Below are 26,343 nucleotides of genomic sequence, written 5' to 3'. Positions count from 1 at the left end.
TTACAGTTCTGTTACTGAAAGTGGACTTGAAAATAATATCATCAGGGATAAACGACAGTTCAGAATTACCAAAAAGGTCGACTTAACAAGAGGACATAATCCTAAATGAATATGCTCCTTTTGAGGCCCTGAGAGGGGCCTTAGCCATTGTATTCCAGGAATTCCTTATTTTTTTCAACAGCACCCCCCCCATGGAGTTTATATTGAAAAAACAACAAAAACTGTTAGCAAACTCAAGAAGTTAACCCCACAGGATGTTCTATTCAGGAAGGAGACTTGCTTGTTACCAGATAATTTTACTTACTTGCAGCAAGTAAAAAAGATGGGATTCACATCCAAAGCTGTTGCTTATATACTCTTTGGTCAATTACATATTGATTCCTTTTCTGCAGTAGGCTACTTATCTGCTTGGGTTTCTATCAAGCTTATCCCGTTTATAGCTGGTCTGAAAAATACTGTGCTACATTTTAACATTGAGTAATATGAATGAAAAAGGGGCCACATACTAAACCTGACAAGCTCAGAGAGGCCAGCACAGTGGGACAGAAAGTCACCACACAGGATGGTCCAAACATATATATTCCTAACTAAAAGTCATGGCAGGGAGTCACAGCCTGGGCCGGTAGCTTCCTTAACAAAGGTCAATCTTTACTTTAATAGAACCTATGGTCTTTCTGTCTCTCAGATAACATACCTTTGAAATGTCAGGGTCATCCCCTTTTCCAGACCCTTCGGGGCACAATCTCGCACCACAGCAAGAGACCACAGGGTCCTTCATTGTCATCTTGTTGCCCCACACCACCTCTAGGTGTTAATTATCCTCTACCCACCAATGTAAAACAAGTGCGTATCTCTCAGTTTTGCTTTTTATCCAATCCCTGAGATTTCCCCACTTCCCTTTCTACTGCTTCCCTCATCTACCATCCTTGGATTTCATGTAACTGGCCCTTATGTCTCCTCCTTTGATTCTAAAGTATAAAGTAAGCTATAAAACTTCCCGACAATTTTCATCAGTTTGACTCAAATAAACTCATAAAAACACTACAAGTTTAAACACCTTTTACGTCGATATTTAAAACCACCCAGGGATGTCCAACCTTTTGTCCAACTGGAAGAGTTGTCTTGGGCCATACATTAAATACGTCGTGACACATACTCACAAAAAAAATCTCATGCTTTAAGTGACTTTACGATTTTGTGTTAGGACACATTCATAGCCATCCTGGGCCGCATACAGCCTGCAGGCCCCGGTTGGACACCCCAAAGTCCTTGAACCCTTGTTCTATCTAACAACACTAACAGATAATCAGGTATTTAATTTTTGTGAATCAGTTTACTGTTTCTTTCTCCTTAACTTTTATTTTGACGTTTCCAGACTTAGGGCTTAAAGAATAACACAGAATCTCTGTATTGCCTCCATCCGGGTTCCCCAAAAGTTATTACTTGCACCCATCTGTGGGTCCAGCCAGGCCTGAGGCTCCTAGCGAGGATCCACCAGCGATCTCCGCGGAGGTCGGCTGGAGGGGGGCCTTCGCTCCGAGATGCCTTCCCAAACCTGTGGCTCCCAGTCCCAGCCGCGACGAGGGACCTCCTGATCGTGGACACACCTCAGAAAAACGGCGCGGGGAAGATGACGTCATTGCCTCGCCCCCGAGGCGAGCGTGTACGTGCGCGGCGGCTAGACTACGCCTCCCAAGGGGCCCCCGCGGCGCGTCCACTTCCGGCGGGTGGTGGAAGACCCGGAAGCTGCCGACGGGCCGGCGAATCCTGCGGCGACAGGTAGGCAACGACGGAGGCGGCGGCAGGAGTATGCAGGGCGGCCGGCCGCTAGCGGCGCCCGGCGCGTTAGTTCCCCGGCGGCGGCGGCGGCGCGCGGCGGCTCTCCGGTGAGCGGCGGCGGCCGGAGGGTCCGACAGGGCGCCGGGCCGGAGGCTCGCAGGGCCCGCGGCAGCGAGACGGACCGGAGCTGGTGGGCGCCTCGCTCTGCCTCGGGGCGGCGGCGCCGCCATGTGGAGCGGCCGCAGCTCGTTCACCAGCCTGGTGGTGGGCGTGTTTGTGGTATACGTGGTGCACACCTGCTGGGTCATGTACGGCATTGTCTACACCCGCCCGTGCGCTGGCGGCGGTAACTGCATCCAGCCCTACTTGGCGCGGAGGCCCAAGCTGCAGGTGAGCTCCCAGGCTGGGGGTGGGAGGGTCTCCGCGACCGAAAGGGGTCAGGTGCATTTCTCACCTGAGATAAGCAGAGTCAGGTGAGGTCAGGAGCTCTCTTCATCAAAAAACCCAGGACCTGGCAAGGGTTTGGACTCTTACCCGAGCCAGGCCGGGGCTGGGCTGGGGGGCTGTGGTAGCCTGATCCTTGAACTCCCTACGCCCATTTCCTAAAGACCCTGCCTGCTTGGTGGCTGCAGGCAGGCCCAAGACAGTGCCCCTCGTCACCCCATTACAAAGTACCCAGAGTCAGTTGTACTCCTGTTCTGTTGATCCAGTCAGCTACACATTTTAGCAAGTTGGGTTTTGTTTTTGTTTTGTTTTTTTTCCAACTTGGGGGTTTTTTTGCAGCACTTCAGATACAGCCGTTTTTTCACAGGTTGGAGTTCTGTCCCTTTGCAAGTTAAAAATGAAACCTTTCCCCATCCAGTAGCACCAGATATGTTCATCTTCAGTGTAGCTGTCTGGTGTGTGTGTTTTGTGGCGGGAGCATTGCCGAGCTAATGTTCTTGACATCGTTTTCAGCTGAGTGTGTACACCACCACACGGTCCAACCTTGGTGCTGAGAACAACGTGGATCTTGTATTGAACGTGGAAGACTTTGACGTGGAGTCCAAATTTGAAAGGTGTGGTTATGAGACAAAATGCCATTGGTAGGGTTAACATTAACTCTGGCTCTAGTGACTAAGGTTTCAGCAAGTGTAACTTAAAAAATGATGTGCTTGTCAAGAGTCTGCCTTTTCCTCTACACTGTCTGGGACGTATCAGATAGAGTGATGGGAACGTGTGCTGGAATGAACGTCCTCTAGCCAGCCTGCCCCAGCAGAGGGCTGCAGAGGCAGGGCAGCATGCGGGGGACGCGCACTCTTGGGGTTAGCCCCTGACTGCCTGTGACCTAGGCGAGTGGCTGGCCTTTCTGAGCACTAGGAAATGGAGGCTTTTCATCTTTTGAGCATAGCTGCCCAAGCTTTTAGAGAATGTTCCATAAACCTCTGCACCTAGACTCTCAGTTAGTCACAGACAGGTAGGTTCCATTTTTCATACTTACAAACTAAAATTAGTTGGTGTGAAACAGCATAATTTATAAAGATATTTGAGTTGTCCTGTTGTGTGTATATACACAGAATGTAAACGTACGTGTTTGAAATTGTAATTTGTCTTGTTTTAGGACAGTTAATGTTTCTGTACCAAAGAAAACAAGAAATAATGGGACGCTATATGCCTATATCTTCCTTCATCATGCTGGCATTCTCCCTTGGCATGATGGGAAGGAGGTGCATCTGGTGAGCCCTCTGACCACCTACATGGTCCCTAAGCCGGAAGAGATCAACCTGCTCACTGGTGAATCTGCTGCGCAGGTGAGAGTCTCCATCAGATCACTGACCAAACAGAGCCGACATTCTCCCACATGGAATTCACACCTCTGTGTCCCTGCATGTGCAGCTTAGATCTCGAGCTGGAGTGACTGTTGCACAACAAAGCTGTGTGATGTTTTTGGCAAACATGTCTGTCTTCCAGCTCAGTAATTTCCCATGGTTTGAGATACATTTTATGTCTAACTAGTGACATGCACTTTAATCAAATGACATTTTTTTATCCTGATTTTTTTTCTCAGGGAGTGTGGGTGCAGGGTGGCCCTTTCTGTGGAGCTCAGCGGCAGTCATTACTTATAGTTGGGAGACGCACTGCACTGTGTAGGGTGCACAGCTCGTCAATATTCATTCTAAGTATAATTCAAAGTGTAATTAAAAAGTATAATTAAGTATAATTAAAAAGGCATATGTATAGATTATGTTGTGTATATCTGTAGAAAACTTTGTGTACCAAGAAACACTTTGTTAACGATTCCATTAACAAAGCCTTGGATAAAGGAATTCTGGTGTTCGGGCTGTGCTGAATGGGAGATGAGATCATTTACGAACAAAAAAGGCGGCAGCTTTTCAGGAAGTTTCTGTGACGCTGCTTCCTGCACAGGGACAGGGCTCTCCGTGGTTTGGAGCAGGTTTTGGAAACCCTGCCAGCCTGCTCTGACCTCTTCCAGTTTGCACTCCCAGCTCTGTGTCCTCGAGAAGACCCCTTCACCTCCCTTTCCTCGGGGACAGTATGGCCCTGCTTCATGGGGCCTTCTTGGGGAATCAAGGAGGCAGTGGGTGTGAAGAGTATGGAGGGGTCTTTGGAACATACAAATGCCAAATGTTAGCTGTTACCGTTATTTGGGAGAACTGAAATGACACTGTTTTCTGGAATTATTAGTTGGATCTGAAACAAAGATTTTCTTGCCGCTCAGTTTCTGAATTTGGTTAATTGGAATGGATGTCTAGTCACTGACACAGCTCCTTCCAGACAACCTGACACCCGTAGGTGAGAAGCAGTCTTTTTTCCAGTCTCGTTGCACCCATAGGGCCATTAGCTCCAGCCCACCTACACTTGCAGTTATCTTGGGGACTCCCCCTCAGGATCCCTAAGAAGCAGGCCTGCTTAGGTGGAAGACCCAAAACAGGAGTCAGTGAGATCCAGGGTCACATGTTTCTGTGGAGAGAAGGAAGTGAGGGATGTGAAAGTCTGGGGAACTGGCAGTTGTGGCCCCCGAAGTTGTGCCAGTCTCTTCTTCCCAGTTGTGTGGTCTTGGCATGTGGGTTGTTCCCAGGTGAAAGTGCCAACCACCCTGCTGCCTCACTTATTTTAGGTCCAGTTTCCCACCCAGCATTGGCCCCTTTTCCTGCTAAGTCATTTCTTTTCCTTTAGCAGAAGATTGAAGCTGAGAAGAAACCAGTGAGTGCCCTGGATGAGCCTGTTTCTCACTGGAGATCAAGACTGACGCTAAATGTGATGGTGGATGACTTTGTCTTTGACGGGTCCTCCCTGCCTGCCGATGTGCATCGATACATGAAAATGTAAGTGCGCTCGTCTAGCCAGGATGCACTCACTCGCCTGGCTTTGAGCATCACCCATTTGCCCTGATCTGACAGCAGAGGGTGTGACCCCAGTGTTGTGGGAGTGGAGGAAGCCCCCTGGGATGGTGGCCCACCAAAATCCAAAACTGGGTTGGTCACACCTGCATCTTTGAGCATCCCTGGAACTAGAGGCCCTGAGGGGCCTGAGGTGTTCCCTTAGCCCCCTCAAACCTTGTCCCTTTTCTCTGGGCGGTCTTGCTGACCAAGATTGCTACCAGAGCACCAGAATGAATGAAACTGGAAGGGAGTCGTCTTGCCATTTGTTCTTGGCAAAGGCTTCCCTTGAAGAGAGAGTAGGAGCATTGATAAGACCATGTCACGTGAGTGTGGTCCTTTTTGCATCCTGACTGCTTTTGTTAGGGAATGCCATGGCTGGTTTTAACATGATTAAATTGCGTGTGTTTAAAATTAACTTTAGGTCATGTCACTGTCACCATCATTAGCTAAGCATAACTGTTAACGTGGATTGACCAGCTTAGCTTAGTCTGTGTGTCCAGGCTTGGGGATCCTGCTGTTAGGCTAAGACCAATTACCAGGTAGTAATGACGAGTGGCAACAGTAATTGTTCTTTGCTCTCAGTGGTTCCTGTGGTATTGCCAGGAAGGGTTTTCCTTCTATAAATTTAAATCTTATTTTTGAGTACATGATATATTTACAGTTAAAAAGGTGAAAAGTATAAAAAGTGTCACTCACTAAAAAGCCCCCCACTCCTGTTAGCCCCCCACCCCTCCCACCAGGCATGAAAAGCAGATGGGCTTTTATTTTTGTCATTGGACCACTCGTGTCAGCGCACAGATGGGCACCTTGCTCTTTTTTACACTCTGGGTGATGTTCCATGTGTGGCTGGGTCCCTGTTTGTTTACCCACCTCCTAGTGTCTCCTGTGGCAGGGATGAGCATAGCTCGTAAGACCCCTCTGCTTCCATTGGGTAGGTGTGTGCCGGGACTGTCGTACCAGAAGCAACTGAAGTGCTGGGTGGGATTTCTCAGGTGTCTGGGGCTGCATTCAGTTCATCCAAGGTGACAAAACTTCAGAGTGACTTTGAAAACTGTGCCTCACCCCCAGGATCCAACTCGGGAAGACCGTGCACTACCTCCCCATCCTGTTCATCGACCAGCTCAGCAATAGGGTGAAGGACCTCATGGTAAGCATTACTCCCCTCTGGACTGGGGTGGCCTGGAGTGTGGCTGCCTCCTAGAGCCTGCAGTGATGGCTCATGTGTTTCTCACTTGGCATAGGTGTGCTCTGGGTTTGCTGCTGGTCAGCAGTGGGGTCCTTCCAAACCCCACCCCATCCTCGGGCTCCTGCACCTTTTCTGGGAAGGGCTTGAAAGGTCCTTCATTAAATGGAGGCACACAGAGCTCATGGAAGGGCTGCCTGTCTGCTGAAGCAGTGTGGGAATGTTGTTCATTGAATCCTAAGTTTCTGCCATGAAGGTACATACTAATTCAGAAAGTGTCCTGAGCAAACTCTTCCTCTAGGGCTGGCCCTACATGTCACCACCCACCCCGGAGCCCATGCTCCCTGGGCAGCCCAAGGGCCAGGACAGAATTGTGTAAGTGGACGGGAGTTCCGGTGCCTCTGACATCACGGGACAGCTACAGCACCTGCTCTCCCAGGGTAGATTGGAGGGTAAATGAACTGTGGTTAGCCTTTGGTCAGTAACAACAGTGACAACATTTACCATTTAATTGACTGCATGCCAGATACTATGCTGAACACTTTGCAGACATTTAAAGGTCCCAGTCCTGTGGAGGCAAATCACTATGGTCTGTGTTTGACAGGGGGCTTTTTTTTCAGGTCAAAGGTGACCTCAAGTTGAGGTCACCTCTGAGCACAGCTGGATGAACCGTGCTTTGCTGGTGCTCCAGAGAACGAGTGTAATCCTATGTGGCCTGCATGCTGGGACGGGTACTCACGGTCCCTTCTTGGCATTTACTGGAGTGTGCTGTGGTTCTGTATGCAGACCTCAGCCATTCTAGGTTTGACAGAGCCGCCCTAGACTGTGCTTTGTATCCCTGGGGTCTGCCCTGGTCACCCTGGGTAAACACTTGGGAAGCAGTGAGGAGAGACAAGTCTGCGGCTGGGCTACTGGAGCATCTGGGCAGCATCCACAGAGCACCCGTGTTATTCTGGTTGCCACATGGGTTGGTAAAAGGCCTAGTGTTCAAGAGTGCTGTCATTCACAGAAACAGATGTGTGTATGGGCAGCGAGTTTTTTCCAAGGTCACCTTCTGTCACTGACGCTTTGTCTCACTCGGAGTCACTTTTCAGTGCCATATTTGGAGAACAACCAAACCCACTGGGGTGATAGGGTGCTCCCCACCATGGGAGCCTAGACAAAGGCTCCCTTGTGGGGTAGGCCTGTCCTGCTGCCTGCCTGGCCAGAGGCTGGTACACTGCTTGGGGTGGCCAACACCTGGGCCCTGTGTCTGGTTGCTGGGCTCAAAGCTTCAGCAGTGCTCACTGTGAGGGGTCATAGTGAGAATGAAATGTGACACTGGTGGGTATGCCCAGGACCCTCAGGGACATGGAGGGTGGCATTGCCCCATGTGCTCAGGGGTCCCTCCTTCTGGGACCTGACTGCTGCGGTCACATGTGCTGCCAAACTGTGGGTCTGCACTTCCCTTCCTGAGGCAGTCTCCAACCCCAGTTGTGTACATCCTCATGAGCCCAGCCTGAATACTGGCTCTTCCTGGAGCTTCCAATCTGCCCCAGATGGAATGACTGCCGCTGTCCTGCACTCCAGGGCACTCAGCCTTCCAGGAGAGGAGCCTGCGTTTGGCTCAGTGGCACACATGTCCTTAGTCCCTAGCATGTGGTGGGGATGCCATTCATGCTGGGAAGAATGAGCAGAGGGGATGTGGTCACCAGAGATGATCAGAGTTCCCTCAGGAAGAGTTGTGTCCGTTGTGTGGTAGAGGAGCCCTGCCCAGTTCTGAGAGGAAAGCACATGGGTGCTGGAGCCCCAGAGGAGGCAGGGATGGAGGCTCAGCCTCGGGCATGACCATAACACCCAGGATGTAGGAGTGTCTAGAGTCCTCCAGCCACATAGCCCTGGGTCGGAAGCCTCAACCTCTGCTATGCCAGGCTGTAGTGGGTGTGGAACTTAGAGAAAGAGGTGCAGTGTCCATGTGTGGGGTGCAGCCCAGGGTGCACAGTGGTCTGGCTAAGGCAGAAGGATGCGGGCTGGCAGCTGGTTTCACCCTGGCTGGCAGGTTCTGACCGTGCTGTCCCTCTGTTAGGTCATCAACCGCTCCACCACTGAGCTGCCCCTCACTGTGTCCTACGACAAGATCTCGCTGGGGAAGCTCCGCTTCTGGATCCACATGCAGGACGCCGTGTACTCCCTGCAGCAGTTCGGTGAGGCCACACGTGCCATTCCATACCTGTGGGTGGCAGTGTCCTGCAGGTGCAAGTCCAGGTGGTCTACGCAAACTCCTTTGCCTTTGAACCTTGTGGTTCAGGTTCTTTCATGTAATTTTAATCAGAGGGTCGCTAGTATCATGAGTCCTTGCTAATTTCCTGTAAGTTTACTTTATTCAGAACACGGTATTTGAAATGCCACAGTTTTGCTTAGGTGAACTCTCACTACCACCAACCTTCAGAAACCTTTGTAATGTTAAGTAAGGTTAACATTGCCTATTTTTTTTTTTGATTTTTTTCCTTGTCAGGGTTTTCAGAGAAAGATGCTGATGAAGTGAAAGGAATTTTTGTAGATACCAACTTGTACATCTTAGCGTTGACCTTCTTTGTCGCGGCGTTTCACGTGAGTGGGTCATTGAGTCCTTGTGGGTGATGACAGTGGCAGGCGTGGGCAGCTCTGAGGGCGCCAGCCCTCCTTAGCTGGGGGGTTTGGTGTGGTGGTGCCCTACCTGGCAGCCCCTTGGTCCCGAACACACCTGAGACTGCAGGCCAGCATGCTAGGGTCTTTCTCCCAGCTCAGAAGAGGGTGTCTAGACCTTGGGGAGCTGGCCACCTTAAGGACCTGGGACTTGGCTGATTTTGGAGACTGTTTTAAAAAGAATTCCACAGTCACTGAGATGAATTATGACTGAAATAAATATTTCATTGTATGTATCCTAGTGTGGCAACCATGGCAATAAACATCAGTCCTTTGGGTGGGACCCCTGTTTGAGCATGGGCTCTCCAGGCTGGTGGAGGAAAGCCATCACCTCGAGGTGGCTGTGCTGGACTCAAGTTCAGTGGGGGAGGTGAGAAGACACAGGCCAGGGGAGCCAAGCTGCAGCCAAGTCTGAGTGTCTGGGACTCAGCCACCAGTCCAGCTAGAACCTTCCAAAACTGGGCTGGAAAATAGCACTTTGTATCCAAAGTCATATCAGGGTGAGTCTGTGCGCTTCTCAGGTGGACATGCCATGTACCGTTGCTGTGAGAGGGAAGGGGGTCATCCAGGTGTCCTGTGGCCTCCCTGCCACTACAGGCAGAGACGCCGGTTGTAGCGACCCGATGAGACACATGGGACCCACCTTCTGCATCCTGTGCCCACCTGCAGACTCACACGGGAGATAGATGCACACTGCTGTCCCCTCCCCTTTTCAGCTTCTGTTTGATTTCCTGGCATTTAAAAACGACATCAGTTTCTGGAAGAAAAAGAAGAGCATGATTGGGATGTCCACCAAAGCAGGTAGATGCACTCAGGATTTTTGACCCATTCCCAAAGTGTATTCTGCTGTTGGTAACAATGGGTTATAAAGTTCATTTTGAAACCTAAAGTTAGGAATGTCTGCATGGTCTTGGTGAGTATTGTGTAAGCCTGTGTCTGTAGAGGACGGGCCACAGAGGCCACGTGGCCAGGGCCTGCCTCGGCGATGACATGATGCTGGTTCTTAGTGCCCATCTGTGTCAGTTAGCCAGGCAAGTGTCTCCCATGGAAATGACGTGCCCATGGATGGTCTGGGATGCTTGGGTCCCTCCCCTCCCCACCACCCCCGTCATTCATGTCTTGGATTCTTCTTTCCTACCTTCTGGTTTCCTCAGAGAGGATGCTCCTCCACTGCTTAGTCCTCCTGCCCCCTCCCAGTCCTTCCAGGGGAGGGGAGGGGGGTCCCTGAGGCTGTGCCCATGGAAGGCAGTGGGTGTCTTCCCCTCGGGCCTGTGCTCCTGGCAAGCACCATGCAGAACTGGCTCTGCTGCTGCCCGGAGAAGCACTTGAGGCCACAGGGCATTTTCAGTCAGCTCAGGTGTTTCTAAAGTACAACTTAAAAGGGGGCGGGGGGAGGGGTACAGTGTCTAAAAGATACGTTTATCACAGAACTGGTATAAAAACAGGAAAGCAACTTGACTACAGGATAGCAAGTCATTGCAATTCCAGTCAAGAACCCACTTTCTCAGCACGTTTGTGTGTTTGCAAGTGTAATGTAAATGTGCTTAGGAAGCTGAGGTTGCCTTCTGCTGGGTTTTGGAGCCTTTTCTAATCATTTTAAACCACTTTCCTTAGTGCACGTAGTCCATTGTTCACTGTTAACAGACAAAAGGAAATACTGTAGGTCCATCCATGTGTGTATGTCAGGAGCAGAGGCAGGAGTTTGCCTGCGCAGGCTGTACATGGTGTGTAGGCGGTACACATACAGGTGTATGTAAATAGGGCCAGGTGAGCGTGTGGGCTGTACATAATGCAGGTATGTGTGAGCAGCGCAGGGGTGGACATGTGGGTTTTACATGTGTGAGTGTGAATGAGCTGGGCAGGGGTGTGGGAACCAGGTGGATTGGTGTGTGGGGGGGCTTATACAAAAGCAGGTGTGTATGAGCCGGGCGGGGGGGTGGGGGGCTACACAAGTACAAGTGAGTGGGATGGTGGCCCCCCTCATCACTCCCCTCTGTCCCCAGTGCTCTGGCGCTGCTTCAGCACTGTGGTCATCTTCCTGTTCCTGCTGGACGAGCAGACAAGCCTGCTGGTGCTGGTCCCGGCGGGTGTCGGAGCTGCCATTGAGGTGAGCTGTCATCTGAGTTGCCGCATGCTGTGGTCCTTGGGCCCAGGTGCTCAGTGCAGTCAGAACCTGCATGACTGCCAAAGATTGACATGTGGCCACCCCCAATCAGGCAAGGGCACAACTGCTGTGGGTTGTTGACGAAAGCGAGAGCTCAGAAGGTGCCTTTGGGTGGCCCTACAGTTCTCACTGTTAAAAGGCCCCAGCTCATCACATCTGTTGCAGAGTGTATTCTGACATGTTTACAGTTCCATGTGGCTCATGCTGTGCTGGGTCCACTGGAGGCAGAAGTATGTGGCGTGGCCTCCAGAAGCTTGGTGCCCTATGGTGGCCCTGCTGTGTGGGGCTCAGGAAAGGGGACTCTGTGGAGTTGGTGCGCAGGAATAATGGAGGGAGGTGGCGGCCTGCACATCCTTACTCTGCAAGTCCCAGCCCTCCTTGCACATGGTTGTCAGCTCAGGGACTGTGCTGTCCATGCCCGTGGAGGAAGATTGCCACCCAAAGACCTTTCTGGAGCCACAACCACAGTGTGGAGACTGCTGTCTAAGGCAGTGATGTCCTTTTTATCTCAAGGCAGCAAGTGGGGTGAGGGTCCTGGAGAGACCGGAAATAGCAGGACTTGGACAGATGTTGGGCCTTCCAATGCCAGGGTGAATTTAGAGGCAGGCAGGGTAGGATGAGCCAGCTGAGTGCATGTGAGCTGGGTACAGGACTCAGCCCAGAGGACAGCTAGGCTGAGGGCCAGTTTATTCGAGCCAAGAGGCGGATAAAGCATCCATGAGGATTATAGCTCCTGGGCTGGCATGGAGGCCATGGGCCAGGTCCCCTGACCTGTACCAGTGAGATAACCCAACAGGCAGAATGGGGCTGGAGGCAGTGGGGCCTGAGCAGGCAGTTGCCTGGTCCACAGGGGTTCAAGTGTTGAGCTTGGCCTCTCCTTACTCTTAGAATCGTAAACATTAATTTCTTATTTCTCCTCAGCTGTGGAAAGTAAAAAAGGCTCTGAAAATGTCTGTTGTTTGGAGAGGCCTCAGGCCCAAGTTTCAGGTGAGTGTTTCTGCTCTGCTCTCTGGGGGTTCTGTCTTCCTCCCTCTTGGCTGACCCCATCTATTTCCCTTTATACCACCCATCATTCTCATGTACCAGTTTATGTGCATGTCACAGCTGCACCGGTGAGGTGCAGGCCCTGTGAGCAGGCAGCTGTCCTCCGATGACATGACTGCCCTCATAGCACATGGAACAGCTCTCTCGGCAGGGCTAACATTGGCTCCTTCATCACAGCTACTTCTGGGTCCACGCAGGGACGCTCCCATCACAGACCTAGCAGTGTCTGCACTGAAAGGCAAGCCACCTCCACACCGAGATGGGATGCTGGTCTGACAGCTCCCATGCTCCTGCGGGCAGTTCAGGATGGCTCCTCAAATAGCCACAGCCTGGGGCTTGTCCCAGCTACTGGGTGTTCAGGAGCTTCCCGCACAGATCAGAGCTGGGGGTTAAGTGGCATTTGAGTTTTACAGGTGTGAAGCTCACTGTCCTCTGTGATGGACCTCTTTTGAGGGACTTAAGACCCTCCCATGTCCGGATCCTAAGGACAGGAAACTCGGCAGATTAAATGCACTTTGTTTTCTAAATGAGATGGGTGGACCCACGTTTACTGATCTAAGAGCAGTGTTACAGTGTATCTATACAAAGCACGTGTCTTCTCTGAAAAAACCACCAGGGGTAAGAACAGGAAGCATCCCAGTGAGTGAGCACACGTGGGCAGGGCTATGTTTGCCACAGGGACACACGACGTAGCTCAGGGTCTAGGCCGGAGTGGAGCAGGAATGTTGCCCGCTGGTCCTGCAGGTGGAGGGAGATTTGTGATCATGGTGTCCGTGGCCTTGACAGGGGTCATGCCTCACACTGAGTGTGGCTGGGCCGGGCATCTGCCAGTCAGCACACAGCCCTGTCACTCCTTCATTCCGAGTGAAGCTGTGTGCAGACGCTGCCTGAGGTCACTGAGTTAACATGACTGTGTTGGATTTTATAACAGTTTGGCACCTACAGTGAGTCTGAGCGGAAAACCGAGGAGTACGACACTCAGGTGAGGAGCGGGAGCTGGGGGAACATGTGTCTGGTGGACAAGTAACTGAGCATCTGGCCATGCTGTTTACCATGGGAAAGCCATCTCCTCAGAGGGATGGCTGTGATCCCAAGTGGTTTTCCAACTTGGAAAAGTGGGGCCAGGAGGCTTCTCCCTGTTTCTGGGTCCCTGAAGGTGTCCACATGCCTGTATCTCCCGGGACATCTCTATTTTTCATAAGCACATTTGTCCCCCTAGGGGTTTGCTGTGGTTGCCGCGAGCTCACTGTCACTCAGACCTGGGTGACCCTGCGGAGAGGCCCATGTGCTGAGGCTGCTGTAGAGCAGCGGTTTGCAGGGTGGCCACATAGCATGTCCTGTGCAGGGGTGGGTGTATTTATTGGCCAATGAGCATCAGCCTGCATTCGATTTTATTGGGGCCACGATAAAGTCCAAACCGAATAAATGCAAGGATACAGCTGCTCTGACTTGGACAGCAATCTTGACGCAATCCTAAGAGACTTGAGGTTTTTGTTCAACATATTTGTTCACTGGTATGTTGTAAGCTAGTTTGTTTTGGGTGAGCCAACATTATTGTCGACACCACAGTCCATGTCAGCTGGGCTGTGGGTGCTGTGAATTCTGTGGGTTTGATAAATGCACACTGACATGTTCTCCGTTACATCACACACGTCACACAGCTGCCCACATGTCAGTTTCTTGCCCCATTTGTTTATTTTCCATTTTTTGTGGGTTAGTTGCACAAAGTGCATTAATACAAGTTTGAGGATTGGGCTCTCACAGGAAGTACTCTGCTCCCTGCAGGCCATGAAGTACCTGTCCTACCTGCTCTACCCTCTGTGCATCGGGGGCGCCGTCTACTCACTGCTGAACATCAAGTATAAGAGGTACGGGCATCACCAGGACTCCCTCTGCCACGCTGTCACCTGGAGAGCCCAGTCCATTACTGACAGCCATGCAGACCATGCCCCTTCAGCCTCTGTCTGTGTCTGCCCACCACTGCACTGCCACCACCGGCTCGGTTCTGTGGCTCCGTCTCCTCCTCACTGTGGAAAGCCGGGGGTCAGGAACACTTGTGGGAGTAGCTTCAGAATTGGAGACATAGCTGGAGTGGGGTGTCCCCTTGCCCCTTTTTTTTGCATCAGCAGGCACATAGTGAGGTCAGCACCCATAGCACTGGTGTCTGGGGTGAGGTCAGATGCCTTTGACAAGGGAAAGTCTGGTACGGTGTGTGGCTGCTGCATTCGGGACGGCAGGAGCCTGGGAAAGGGCTGGGGCGTGGACGCAGCCCTGAGAGTTAGGGTTTTTCCATCTGACTGGCAGTTCTGAAGGACAGTATCTGTCAGTGCAGTCTCCCACCCCTCTGGCAAGCCCAGGCTCCCAGGAAGCAGTTGGCATGCTGGTCCACCCTCACAGGGTGCCGCAGCATCTGGGATCTGACCAGGGCTCCAGGCCTACAGTGTGCAGACGCCAGGCCTCTGGGGCTTCTGGGGCTTCTGGGAGAGTTTGGTGTTGACAGAGGGCTCCCACAAAAGAGTTGTGGTTTAACAGACACTGATGACAGAGTCAGGCCTTCCACAGTGACAGCTCTCTTCCTTTTCAGCTGGTATTCCTGGTTAATCAACAGTTTCGTCAATGGTGAGCCATGTGTTTTTCTTTCCCAGTAACAGCATTTATAGTAGGTACCTTCTCAGTGCTCCTGTGACATGAGGTTACCCTGTCGGGCCCTCTGCCCTACCCTGTGTATTAGGCTGGGCCCTAGGACACCTGGTTTGCCTTTGAGGGTCCCACACAGGCTTGCCGGGACTAGAGCCCTGAGCAGTGTGTTTTCTTTGCATGAAAACATTCTGTGCCATCAGTGAACAGCACTGTGCTTACATCCAATCCCTTCGGGCAAACTAAAGCAGCAGCCCCGAGCATGGAGCTCCACACGGGGCCTGCCAGCCCTGGGCTGGCCCTGACCACAGCACTGGGTCTCTGTGGGCAGCTAAAGGCACAAGGCAGACAGAGTGGGCTCCTGGAATGCTGTGCTCACTGGTACGCTTCTCCAAGCTGGCTATAGCCACCAAAGGGGACAGTGTGAAGTGAGGACCCTGTCCTCAGGGCCCCGGCACTTGGCCCCCTGCAGGCGAGTCTTACAGTGACTGAGGAAAGGATGTTGCTCTCTGAGGTCACTCCGCCAGCCAGAAAGGCATGGGGGGTAAAGCCCAGCTCCGGGGCTATCGGGGTCAGAGCTCACACGTGCTCTCCAGCCATATCTTGTCTCCCCAGGGGTGTACGCATTCGGCTTCCTCTTCATGCTGCCCCAGCTCTTTGTGAACTACAAGGTAAGGCACAGCCACAGCTGAACGGTCGCGCATGTACTCTGTGTGTGGCCTGCCCATGATCTTTACATGTCTCCTTGTCCCCAGATGAAGTCGGTGGCACACCTGCCCTGGAAGGCCTTCACATACAAGGTCAGAGCTTTATACCTTCAGGGCCACGTTCCTGTCACAGTGTTGGGGTGTCTGCTTTAAACACGAGAACCACAGCAGTGACTTTAAAAAACAGTGGCTCTGGCTCTCGTAGCGACAAGAGGTTTTCTTGAGCTAAAAGCCATGTTACTTGACAATATGTATCAAAATCGGATACCCCTGACCCAGTGGCTGGCATCAGGGTGGAGCTGGTTGTCCCATAGGTTGGTCTGTCCTAAGAGCTGTCTAGGTGTGCTGTGTCCGGTCCAGAGCCTCCACCTGCTCATTTTGTTTTTGTTGTCACTGCAAGGGCCTCTATTGCCCATGGTGTGTCTGCTGTGAAGTGATTTGCTGACTCGGTTACGAGTGAACAGGGTTCACTTGGTTGGTAGGGGATTTCCGGGTGAGCCCGACGGCCCATTCCTCACCCTGCCCCTCTCCCACCCGACCCACAGGCGTTCAACACCTTCATTGATGACGTCTTCGCCTTCATCATCACCATGCCCACCTCCCATCGCCTGGCCTGTTTCAGGGACGATGTGGTGTTCCTGGTCTACCTGTACCAGCGATGGTGAGTGCGGTGCCTCCGAGGCGCACTGCCCAGGCGGAATCGCGCAGTTCCCGCTGATGCGCACCTGGTCATCCTGTGGGGAAAGATAACCATTTGCAGTGGTCTTTGTGTGTTCCCCAAGCTAGCATTCCAGTTGCCGATGGTAAGCCATGGAAGAAATTACTCTGACTGTCCCCTGATGTAGAAGTGCTTGTTATTTCTGAATGACGGAGTCAGCCACTGTGTGCTCATGTCTCCATAGTCGAATTTGGTGCAGCATAAAGGAGGTCACTGCCCCAGCCCCCATGCTCTGCTCCTAGGAGCTGGGATTGGTCCCCTGGAGCAGGCCTTCCCTGGGGGGCAGCGTTCCAGCCCTGGGCTTAGGCTCTGGCACAGTTGTCCCTGGCCTCTGATCAGCCTCGAGGGTGGAGCTCTGGCCTAATCATTTAAAAACATCAACAGGAGGACACGAGGTGAACCCTCAAATTCCTCTCATGCGGTAAACGTCTGACGATTTGATTATTAATCATTGGAAGTTAAGGACATGTGTGTCCTCCCTTCAAACGCAGGAGAGCATCTGTCATGTCATTGCAGGCTGTACCCGGTGGATAGGAGCAGAGTGAACGAATTTGGGGAGTCTTACGAGGAGCGGCCCCAGCAGAAACCCCACACACATTAAGCACTGGCCCGGGCCATTGGCGGGCCAGCACACAGCACGTCTTGGATGGTCAGCTGCCTGAGTATTCTTGGAGATCCCTGGATGTTACACCTTCTACGTTGCCAAAACCTCTGAACGTTTCTCATACGTCTTCTGAGTCCCTTCGTGTGGTGTTTGAGAGGAACTGCCTTCACTTCCGATGCCCCCACATGAAGACATCCGTCTCTCTCACTGAGATGTTGTGTGCATGTGGTCACCCTTTGCCGTTGGTGGCTCTTTGCACAGGAGCGTCCAGTGTCAGCAGCAGCTGCGCCGTCACCAGTGCCCCCCACCCAGCAGACTCCGGAGGCTGGGAGGTGCGGGTTTCCATCTCCAGTTGTCTGTAAGTGCTCCTTACATGAAATTTCAAATGCCTCTAAATCCGTGCTGTATAGACTCTGGGAACAAATGGCTTTTTTCCTTTTTGTTTAAAACTTGACTATTTTAAAGCTTAATGTATGTATGTTTCTATTTTAAAATAAAATAAATTTCTCTGGCTGTAACACTTTCTTGGCCTGCTGCAAGTGGAAAGCTTTTCGATACTTCATGCAACATGGATTTATCTACGTGTTTGTTAAAAGGATATATTTAAAGACCTTCTCCCTAGCTTTGGAGTCATGCATGTTCTTAAATAGTCACGTCTGATACTGAAGACTAAGTTGTTATATGGTCATGACTGTTCAGATCGATGGTGTTTACATTAGGGAAGCACCCTAGGTTGACGTAGGGAAAGAAATAGCACAGGCAGGCCAGAGAGCAGCCACAGATTTGGGGGTAATGTGGTTAATCACGTGTTCAGTGAAACTCTTCTGGAGGATGTTTTCAAGGAGTGCGTGTGTCCAGGTGCGTGAGCACAGCGGGTCGCTGTCCATGCTCGCAGCACGGACATCAATGTCTCAGCCCCAGCAGCACATGAGCCAGGCTTGGACTTTAGCCTCCTTACCTCTGAGCGTCGTCTGGACGCTCTGGCCTCTGCAGAAGTCCGTGGAAGGGGCCCCTTCTGGGGAGAAGGTGGAGCTGAGCGGGAGGCCCGCCTGCAGGTGAGCACATGTTCTTCCCACGCATCCCTGCTTGCTGTTGAGGTTGTCAAGAATCAACAAGTTTTTGTTAAGGCCTGTGAGCCTCCCTCATTCAGTGATTTGAAAGAACACTGGTTTCTAGTTCTCCCTTTAGTTTTATCATCAGAATACTGAGGCGGGTCCAGGGTCCCATAGTCTCTGAGACTCGTCACCTACACAGAAAGCACTTACGAAGAAGGTTAGACCACCCCAGTGGTCTGGCCCTGTCCACACCCACAAGTTTTACATAATGTGTTTCCTCTGGGGGAGCGGGGGCTTCTCTGAGGATTTCTCACACCTGTGTGGACACGGCTCTGAGTAAAGGTGCTCCATGAACAGACCACCTGGCTGGGCCTGAGGGGCTCTGCTGACCCTGGTGCCAATTCAGGGCAGGCCACAAGGGGCTGTTAGCACTGGGCCCAGACCCCACAACAGTGCTGTCACATGGAGCTTGGCAGACTTAGCTCTCTACAGATCTTTGCCACTGTCTCATTTTTAATTTCCTTATAAAATTGGCATTAGGAGGACTATTGCTTTTGCTGACAGGTTGTTCAGTTCTAGAGCACAGAAACCTAATGAGCCTGGCAGCAGAGTGTGGGGGCACGGGTTTCTAGATGGTGGGATGGAGGGCTGGCATTCGGGGACAGTGACGCCATGTTCTCCTGGCTGGTTTGTTCCTGAAGATTCTCATAGCTCCCAGTGGCCCTTTAGTGACTTTTCTCCCAGGTTGCAAATCCTATTACACGTGGGCCAGTCTCGTGGCTGTTGAAGTCACATCCTTTTAAAAGAAATGTTAAATCAATAGTTCCTTATAAAAAGCTGTAGTCTTATGTGTTAATAAGTTAGTTACATGGGCCACTTTAGTGCCTGCCTCCTTTTATTTATTTCTTCATATATATACACATACGTATATAAGTCCTTTTATATATATAGAAATAAAATCCTCACCTGAGGGTATGTTTATTGATTCTAGAGTGAGAGAGAAAACATCATGTGAAAAAGAAACATCGATTGGTTGCCTCCAACATGCGTGCCAACTGGGGATCGAACACACGACCCAGGTATGTGCTCCGACCGGAAAGTGAACCCTCAGCCTTTTGGTGTATAGGACGATGCTTCCAGGGCCTGCCTACATTTTTTAAGATAAATAAGTTTAAATCAAACGAGTTTGATATGAGACCTTGAAGTCCCTTCCTGCTCAGGACTGAGCGGTTTATTCCAACACTTGGTAGAATGTCTCAGAACCCTTAGAAGCTGTTAAGTTGATTATTCGGTAAAAGTGGAAACTTTGAAAGCGACCAGAACCTGGAGCCTCCCAGCAGCTCCTGATTTGGGCCAGTGAGCTCCGTACCTGGGCAGGCGGACCCTCAGCACACACACTGTGTCACAGGAGACGTTCTTCAAGCTGAACGCCTTGGCCCTGCCTATATTGCACGCGTGCAGAATACTGTACTGGGCGTTCGGGGCCTAGCTTCTTGGCTCACACGCCTCTGACCATCGTCCACATTGCTGGCTAAGGCTCATTTGTTGTCTCCTGTGCAGTATTCCATGGCATGAAGAAAACACCGCTTATCGACTGTAGACAGACATTAGGGTTTCGTCCATTTTAGCGTTCAGGAGTAGTTACCCTGAGCATTTGTGTGGGTGTCATGTGGGGGACATCACAGTCCTTTTTTTTTGAGGACATATTGGAAGTGGCAGGATGGTCATGGAGAATGTGCTTCAATTAGCATAGCTCACAGCCTGAGTCCCTCCTGTCTCACGCCCTCCCTGCCCAGGCACGACCATTCAGTTATCTTACCGATTAGGTGTGCGCACGCACACACGCGTGTGATCTTCTCAAGGCTCTGGAGATTAATGGTGTGGAGTATCTTTTCATACTCTCACCACTCGGATCTCCCCGTTTTAGGGAAGTGCCTGTTTTTCTTTGTTTTCTGTTTTTCCCCTATCATCATACATTGCTCGTCGTTACTGGATTTGTTTAAAGCTGCCTTTGCCACATAAAGTGAGACCGAGAGCATGTCCTGTCTTTCCATTCCTGATAGCCGTTCTGACGTGGCTTGTGAGGCGGCCGGTGAAAGCATCTGGCCCTCAGGTTTGCCTTGTGGGCACGTTTTTACTGCTGCCTTCACACACCTGGTGTGATTGTGGTCAGAGTGCTGTGCAGGGGGTCTGTTTCCTCCCGAACTTGTGTTGTTTTGTTTCCTTAGAGAACTCGTCCATTTGATCTAAATTGGCATGAAGTTGTTCATAACTTCCTGATGTTGTTTATCCTCACCTGAGGACATGCTTACAGATTTTTAGAGAGAGGGGAAGGAAGGGAGAGAGCGAGGGAGAGAAACACCAATGTGTCGCCTCTCGTCTGTGCCTGGACTGGGGACCGAACCCACAACTTAGGCGTGTGGCCTTTCAGTTTACGGGGTGACACTCCAACTAAGCCACACTGGCCAGGGTTTCTTGTCTCTTCTAATGTCTGCAGCGGTGTCTGCTTGTATTTCTGTGCTAGTTTCCCGAGGCTGCCGTAACAGGGTGCCACAGGCCAGGTGGCAAGCAGTGAAATAAAAAGACAGGGTACCAAGTGCAGGTGAGGGCGTGGCGCTGGTGCAACTCTCAGACTTTGCTGTGCTATGACAGGGGTCCTTCTACAAAACCGTTGGCTCAAAAGACAGACCTTCACTGTCTCCCAGTCCTGCAGGCTGCCCCCGCAAGGCCGAGGTGTGGGCATGGCTGGTCCCTTCTGAGGGCTGAGGAGGACCTCTTCCATGCCCTCTCCTTGGCTTCATCTTCACTGGTGCTCTTCCTGTCTATTTGTCTGTCTCCAAAGTTCCCGTCTTTATAATGATACGGTCACACTGGATCCGGGCCCACCCTAATGAGCTCATCTTAACTGGATCATATGCAAAGCTCCTGCATCCAAACAAGGTCACGTTCACAAGTCCTTGAGGGTAGGGCCTCAGAATATGAATTTGGAGGAGATACAAATACAAGCCCATAACAACTCTTTGCATAGTTAATTGTATCTTTTTTTTTTCCTGACAAATCTGATTTTGTCAATTTTATTAGTATTGGTCTTTTCAAAAAGAGTAAAGGGTTAACTGTGTTGATCTTTATATTTTGTTTTCTCTCAATTTCTGCTCAGATTTTTATTGTTTCTTTTTACACATATTGGGTCTACTTTTGGAGATGGCTAATTAGCTCATTAATTTTCAGTCTTTTTTTCAAATGAAGCATTAAAGTTCTGTTTTGGGAACTTCTGCTTCTGGACAAGGAGAAGCAACAGGGGCTGGGTTTACCTCCCACATAAAATGACAACAGCTAGACAAAGGTACAATGTCACGGTCCTAAAGACCCTGAGCATCTGGTAGGAAGAGGCAGTTATCTCTGACAGGCAGGGACAGAAGAGGCCTGTCCACAGTTGCCCACCAGGTCCAGGCTCCAGAGTGCATACTGGGCAACCCAGCAGTCTCCCTGAGGTGAGGAAATGGCACTGGGAGATGGCACTGGAGTGGAGGGAGCTACACAGGGAGAAGTTTGGAGAGAGGCACAGGTCCTGAGTGTTCAGCTGGTTACTGATCAGGGCGTGTGTGTCAGGAAGCTACAAAGTCTAAGAAGAGAACCACGCAGAGGGACTGGAAGGAATGATCCATGGTACTCAACAGCAGCCGGAGTGGAAACCTTGTACTTCAGGAGGTACCACTTAGAGAACTCATGGGAGATGGGCCTCGGTAGTAGGGGGGAAATCTTAACACTAGACTAGGTGCTACTCTGGTCCCACCAACAAAGCTTCAGTGCAAGGTCTAAAAGGTTCAAGTTGTTTCTGAAGACTTTGTTTCCCAATGAAAAGCTAAAAAATATTCATGGGAATACAGAAATGTCCTTCACCCAACAAGAGGAAATTCACAATGTCTCTCTGCATCCAAATGACCAGATATGCAAAGAAGCAGGAAACTACGGCCCATAATGAGGAGAAGAATCAGTCACCTGGAGCTAAACCAGAAATGACAAATGTGACAGAATTAGCAGACAAGGATAGTTGAACAGTTCTTAAACTCATTTTACATGTTCAAGAAACTAGAGGAAAGGTTAAAGGTGTTACATAGAAACATGGAAGACATAAACAGATCCATATCAAACTTCTGCAGACGAAAACTACATTGGATGGGGTCTGTGAAATATTAGACATTGCAAAAGAAAGGATGAGTGGATTTTAAGACAAAACAACAGCAACCATATGGAAAGAAACAAAACTGAGAAAAATAAAAAGAGGACAGAGCGTCAGGGAGCTGAGGGAGAACTCTGAGCAGCCAACTGCGTAAGTGGAGTGTCCCCAAGGGAGCGAAGAGTCAGAGGAGACGTATTTAAAGAAATGTCTGCAACTGTCAAATTTCATTTTAAAAATATAAAACCACAGATTCAAATAGTTTACCAAAAACCGGAGCACAAGAAACAGGAAGAAAACGGAAAGGTGCATCACAATCAAGTTGCTGAAAACTGGTAACAAAGAGGAAAGTCTTTAAAGCGGCCCGAGAGAAAGTGTGACATACAAGGGGCAAAGGGAAGGAAGAAGCAACGTAAGCTGGAAGATACTTGTCAAACACTGAAAAGAAAAAAATAATATCTGCTAACTTAGAATTCTTCACCCAGCAAAATGTATTTCAAAATATCTTTTAAAATTGAGGACTTTAACAGACATATAAAAGTTAGAAGCATTCACCAACCCGCTCTATGGGAACTGCCAGGGGTCCTTCCTGCAGCAGCTGGCAGAAGTCTGACCCACCGGCCAGGAAAAGTAACTATGTGGGTCAATGTAGAGGTGGTTTTCCTGCTCCTGGAGTTATTTTCAAAGATAACAGACCACTTAAAGCTAGAATAACATCAACGATTTGTGGGGTTCATGACGCACGGAGGTGAAATATGCGACGGCAGCAGCACACATTCAGGCAGAGGCCATGGCAGTAACTGCTGTAAGGCTCTCCTGTCCAACACACAGATGCAATGTGACCCAAAGGGAGCCTGAGCCAGTTAAAGATGGACACTGGAAGCCATACAGCAGTCTCCAAAACACAACAGTTACAACTATTAAGCCACTAAGGAGGTTACATTGAATCTTAAAAAATAAAACAGGAAAAGGCAGAGAAATACAAAAAGAGGAACAAAGAACAGATGGGACAGATAGAAAACCAATAGAAATGTAGTAGATTGACCTACAGCCAAGATTGCTCTACCCAGCAAAGCTATCATTTAGAACCGAAAGGCAGATAAAGAGCCTCCCAGAGAAGGAAAACCTAAAGTTATCATCACCAAACCATTACTATATGGAATGTTAAACTTATTTAATAAAAGATCAAAACTATGAACGATAAAATGACAAACAATACAATGACAAACAATACATATCAACAACTGAATCTAAAAACCAAACTAAGCAAACAAGAGAGATAGAATCATGGATTCAGAAAGCGTTTTGATGGTTGCCAGATAGGAGTGGGTGTGGGGGAATGGGGAGAGAGATTAGAGGATTAAGAAGTACAAATAGTTACAGAATAGCCGTGGGCATGTAAAGTACAGTATAGGAACTGGAGCAGCCAAAGAACTAATATGCATGATCCACAGACATGAACCATGATGGGGGCTGCCTGAGGGAGTGAAGGGTGCTGGGCAGAAGGGGGCAAAAGGGGGAAAATCAGGACAACTGTAATAGCATAATCAATAAAATATAATTTTTAAAAAATGTAGATTGAAACCTGCCCAGCCTTATCAATAATATTAAACAAAAGTGGTTTAAACACCCCAATTAAAAGGTGAAATTGCCAGGCTGAATGTAAAGGCAAGACCCATTTAAATGCTGCTTGTAAGAAACCCACTTAAAATACAAGGGCACAAATCGATTAAAAATAAAGCATTAAGAGAACATTCACCATAAAAAGAAAACTGGACTGTGTTAATATCAGAAAAAAATAGATTTTAGAGTAGGAACATTACCAGAAATAAAGTCCTTTCGTAAAAATAAAGGTATCTTCATCAAGAAAGCCTAACAATTCTAAATATGTACCCAATAACAGAGCTTCAAAATATATTAAGAAGAAATTGTTACAGGTGCAAAGAGAAAGAGTGGAAACCACAGTGACAGGAGCTTTCCACGCGTTTCTCAGTAACTGATAGAAGCGCGCAGGAAGCCTGCAAGAACGCCCGAGACTCGAGCACTGTCAGCCACACGACCTATTTGTAGATGCTCACCCGGCTTCAGAAGGCCGCACGTTGTTGTCAAAAGCTTCCAGAGCATTTACCAAGACAGACAATATTCTGGGCCATAAAACAAGCCTAAATAAATTTAAAATTACTCATCATACATTATGTTCTCTAGCCCCAATGGAATAATTAAAGCTCTCTGGGAAAATCTCTACTTGGAAATTAAATATCACATTTTGAAATAACCCCTGGATCAAAGAAGAAATCAAAAGAGAAATTAGAAAGTACCTTGAACAAAATTAAAATGAAAACAAAAAATATCACAGTTTGTGATATTTGGATAGATAAACGTACAACTAAAGCAGAACGTAGAAATTCACTGGAAACCTAGGGCGGAAAAAATGTTTCTGTCCTCGGCAGCCACTTTGAGAAACTAAAAAAGCAGATTAAACCCAAAGTAAATAGAATATAATATTAGAGCAAATAAGTGTAATAGAAAAAAGAAAATTAATGAACTCAAAAGGTTGTTCTTAGAGATGATTAATAAAACTGGTAAACTTCCAGCCAGGGTAATTAGAGGAAGAGATAAAACACAGACTGTAGTACCAGGTATGAGGGAGGTGACATCATTACAGGTTCCACACACATTTAAAGAATCATAAGAGCATATTATGGGTAATTTTATGTCATTATAGTCAACAAGACAAAATGGACAGACCCCTTGAGAGATACAAACTACCAGTTCACTCCAGAAGAAACAGGAACAGTTGAGCAACCCTCTATTTAAAAACTTGACTTTGTCATTAAGACCCTCCTACAGGATGGGGAGAAAAGGCATACAACTGTAATTGAATAACAATAAAAATTAAAAAAAAAAAAAAAGACCCTCCTACAAAGAACACTCCAGGGCCAGCGGAGTCACAGCGGAGTCCGGCTGCCAGGCAGGGAGGAAGTAACGCCAGTGCCACACACCGCACCGCAGGCCTCCCCGCTTGGCCTCTGCGGCCATTCAGCTCACACAGGCCCTCGGGCTTCAGTGCTGTTATCCTCAGATTTTAGCTTGTTTTGTTTTGCATTTTTTGAGCCTCGCCAGTCAGATCTCCCTTTTATTTTAACCATGTGCATGGTTCCTTGTTCACATTTCTTTCCTTTAGAAATCTGGCTCCTGCTACATCCTTCAAGATTTATCCAGATAAAGTGTCTTTGTTTCACCCTCATTCTGGGGAGAGACGTTTTTATGGGGCCCAGTCGCAGACCGGTGGCGATTTCCCCTGGTTACCTAGAGGAATTTTCCTAGAGTCTCCGTCACCTGGGTTGGTGATCTGTCTTCTCCCATCCGAAAGTAGGGTGTTCTTTCCGACATTTCCCTAGCCCCTTCTCCATTCGTTCGGTATGTAATGTACTGATTTTAATGGTGCAATTGTGCCTTCCATCCACAATAGAAGATTTCAGCCATTTTCTCTGGAACAGTGCCCCTTCCACACTGTTCTGCTCTCTCCTGCAATTTTGTTCTAATCTCTTTACCTCTTCCTGTTTCAGCCTCCTTGCCTCTGCTGAAGTCTGTGTAGTTTTTTTTTCAGTTACATCATTTTCCATGTTGCTAATTTTCTCTACTTTTGTTCCAGTAGAATCAAAGATGAACTAAGGTTCGTCTTACTGAATTTTATTCATTGATACATACATATAATTCTAGGCAATCTGTTTGACTCTTTTCAAATCTTTCTGTTTTAATAGCTGTGCCCTTTAGTCATACCTTACTCTCCCACTTTTATTTTTAAATACAGGGTCCAGCAGAAATAAGGCTTGCTTGAGTGTGGTTGGTAGGGTAATAATATGGGTGTAATATTTTATAGTTTTAATTTGAATGTTTCACCTAAAATGTCATATGGCTTGCTTGAGTGTCATATTGTTATGTTACAGAATTACATGCTTATGATTTTGTAATAGAAAAGGGGCGTTATTTGTGCCGGACCCTGTATATGAATTAAACTTGGACTGTATGATAAATCTGTTTCGTTGCTGCAGAATTTGGAGACCTGCTTCACGGGGTTGACTTGTTTCCGCGCACTCTCACTCATGGCACTTTGATTTCTTGTGTGCCAGAGGATTTTGACGGTGTGTCCATAGGTTAAACTTCATCTGTGGGAACCCCCAGACCTAAAATGTGGATGAGTCCTTCCAGAATGATTATGTGTGTC

The 26,343-nt window shown here is 49.1% G+C and overlaps 2 protein-coding genes across 3 annotated transcripts in view; both read left to right on the top strand.

Moving 5' to 3' along the window:
- Positions 1-1,728: 1,728 nt before the first annotated feature.
- Positions 1,729-17,403, top strand: CLPTM1L (CLPTM1 like). Of its 2 annotated transcripts, none has more exons than XM_024578535.3 (17): positions 1,729-2,169; positions 2,737-2,837; positions 3,380-3,569; positions 4,960-5,105; positions 6,231-6,309; positions 8,411-8,528; positions 8,840-8,934; positions 9,726-9,810; positions 11,013-11,116; positions 12,095-12,160; positions 13,149-13,199; positions 14,003-14,085; positions 14,802-14,836; positions 15,470-15,525; positions 15,610-15,654; positions 16,107-16,222; positions 16,796-17,403. In XM_024578535.3, the coding sequence occupies exons 1-17, from the start codon at positions 2,008-2,010 to the stop codon at positions 16,878-16,880; spliced, it is 1,617 nt and encodes a 538-aa protein (XP_024434303.1). In that variant the 5' UTR covers positions 1,729-2,007; the 3' UTR covers positions 16,881-17,403. The 2 variants fall into 2 exon arrangements, with proteins under 2 accessions (XP_024434303.1, XP_053769619.1); XM_053913644.1 differs by having other exon boundaries at positions 4,957-5,105.
- Positions 17,404-17,494: 91 nt separating this feature from the next.
- TERT (telomerase reverse transcriptase) overlaps positions 17,495-26,343 on the top strand; it is a 34,275-nt gene continuing 25,426 nt past the window's right edge. Inside the window, exons 1-2 of the mRNA XM_024578567.3 lie at positions 17,495-17,938; positions 18,930-19,017. The gene's annotated coding sequence lies outside the window, so the exon portion shown is untranslated. The remainder of the gene's footprint in view (positions 17,939-18,929; positions 19,018-26,343) is intronic.

The sequence above is a fragment of the Desmodus rotundus genome, chromosome 1 (genome assembly GCF_022682495.2).
Source record: "Desmodus rotundus isolate HL8 chromosome 1, HLdesRot8A.1, whole genome shotgun sequence".
Lineage (NCBI taxonomy): Eukaryota > Metazoa > Chordata > Mammalia > Chiroptera > Phyllostomidae > Desmodus > Desmodus rotundus.
The sequence above is the reverse complement of the archived record's forward strand: the minus strand, read 5'-3'. Positions and strand labels throughout refer to the sequence as shown.

Excerpts from the sequence above, each read along its gene's own strand:
- CLPTM1L (XM_053913644.1), top strand. The coding sequence starts at position 2,008 with ATGTGGAGCGGCCGCAGCTCGTTCACCAGCCTGGTGGTGGGCGTGTTT. Across the intron at positions 2,838-3,379 it reads GTGGAGTCCAAATTTGAAAG|GACAGTTAATGTTTCTGTAC; the intron begins GTGTGGTTATGA and ends GTCTTGTTTTAG. Across the intron at positions 8,935-9,725 it reads TCTTTGTCGCGGCGTTTCAC|CTTCTGTTTGATTTCCTGGC; the intron begins GTGAGTGGGTCA and ends TCCCCTTTTCAG.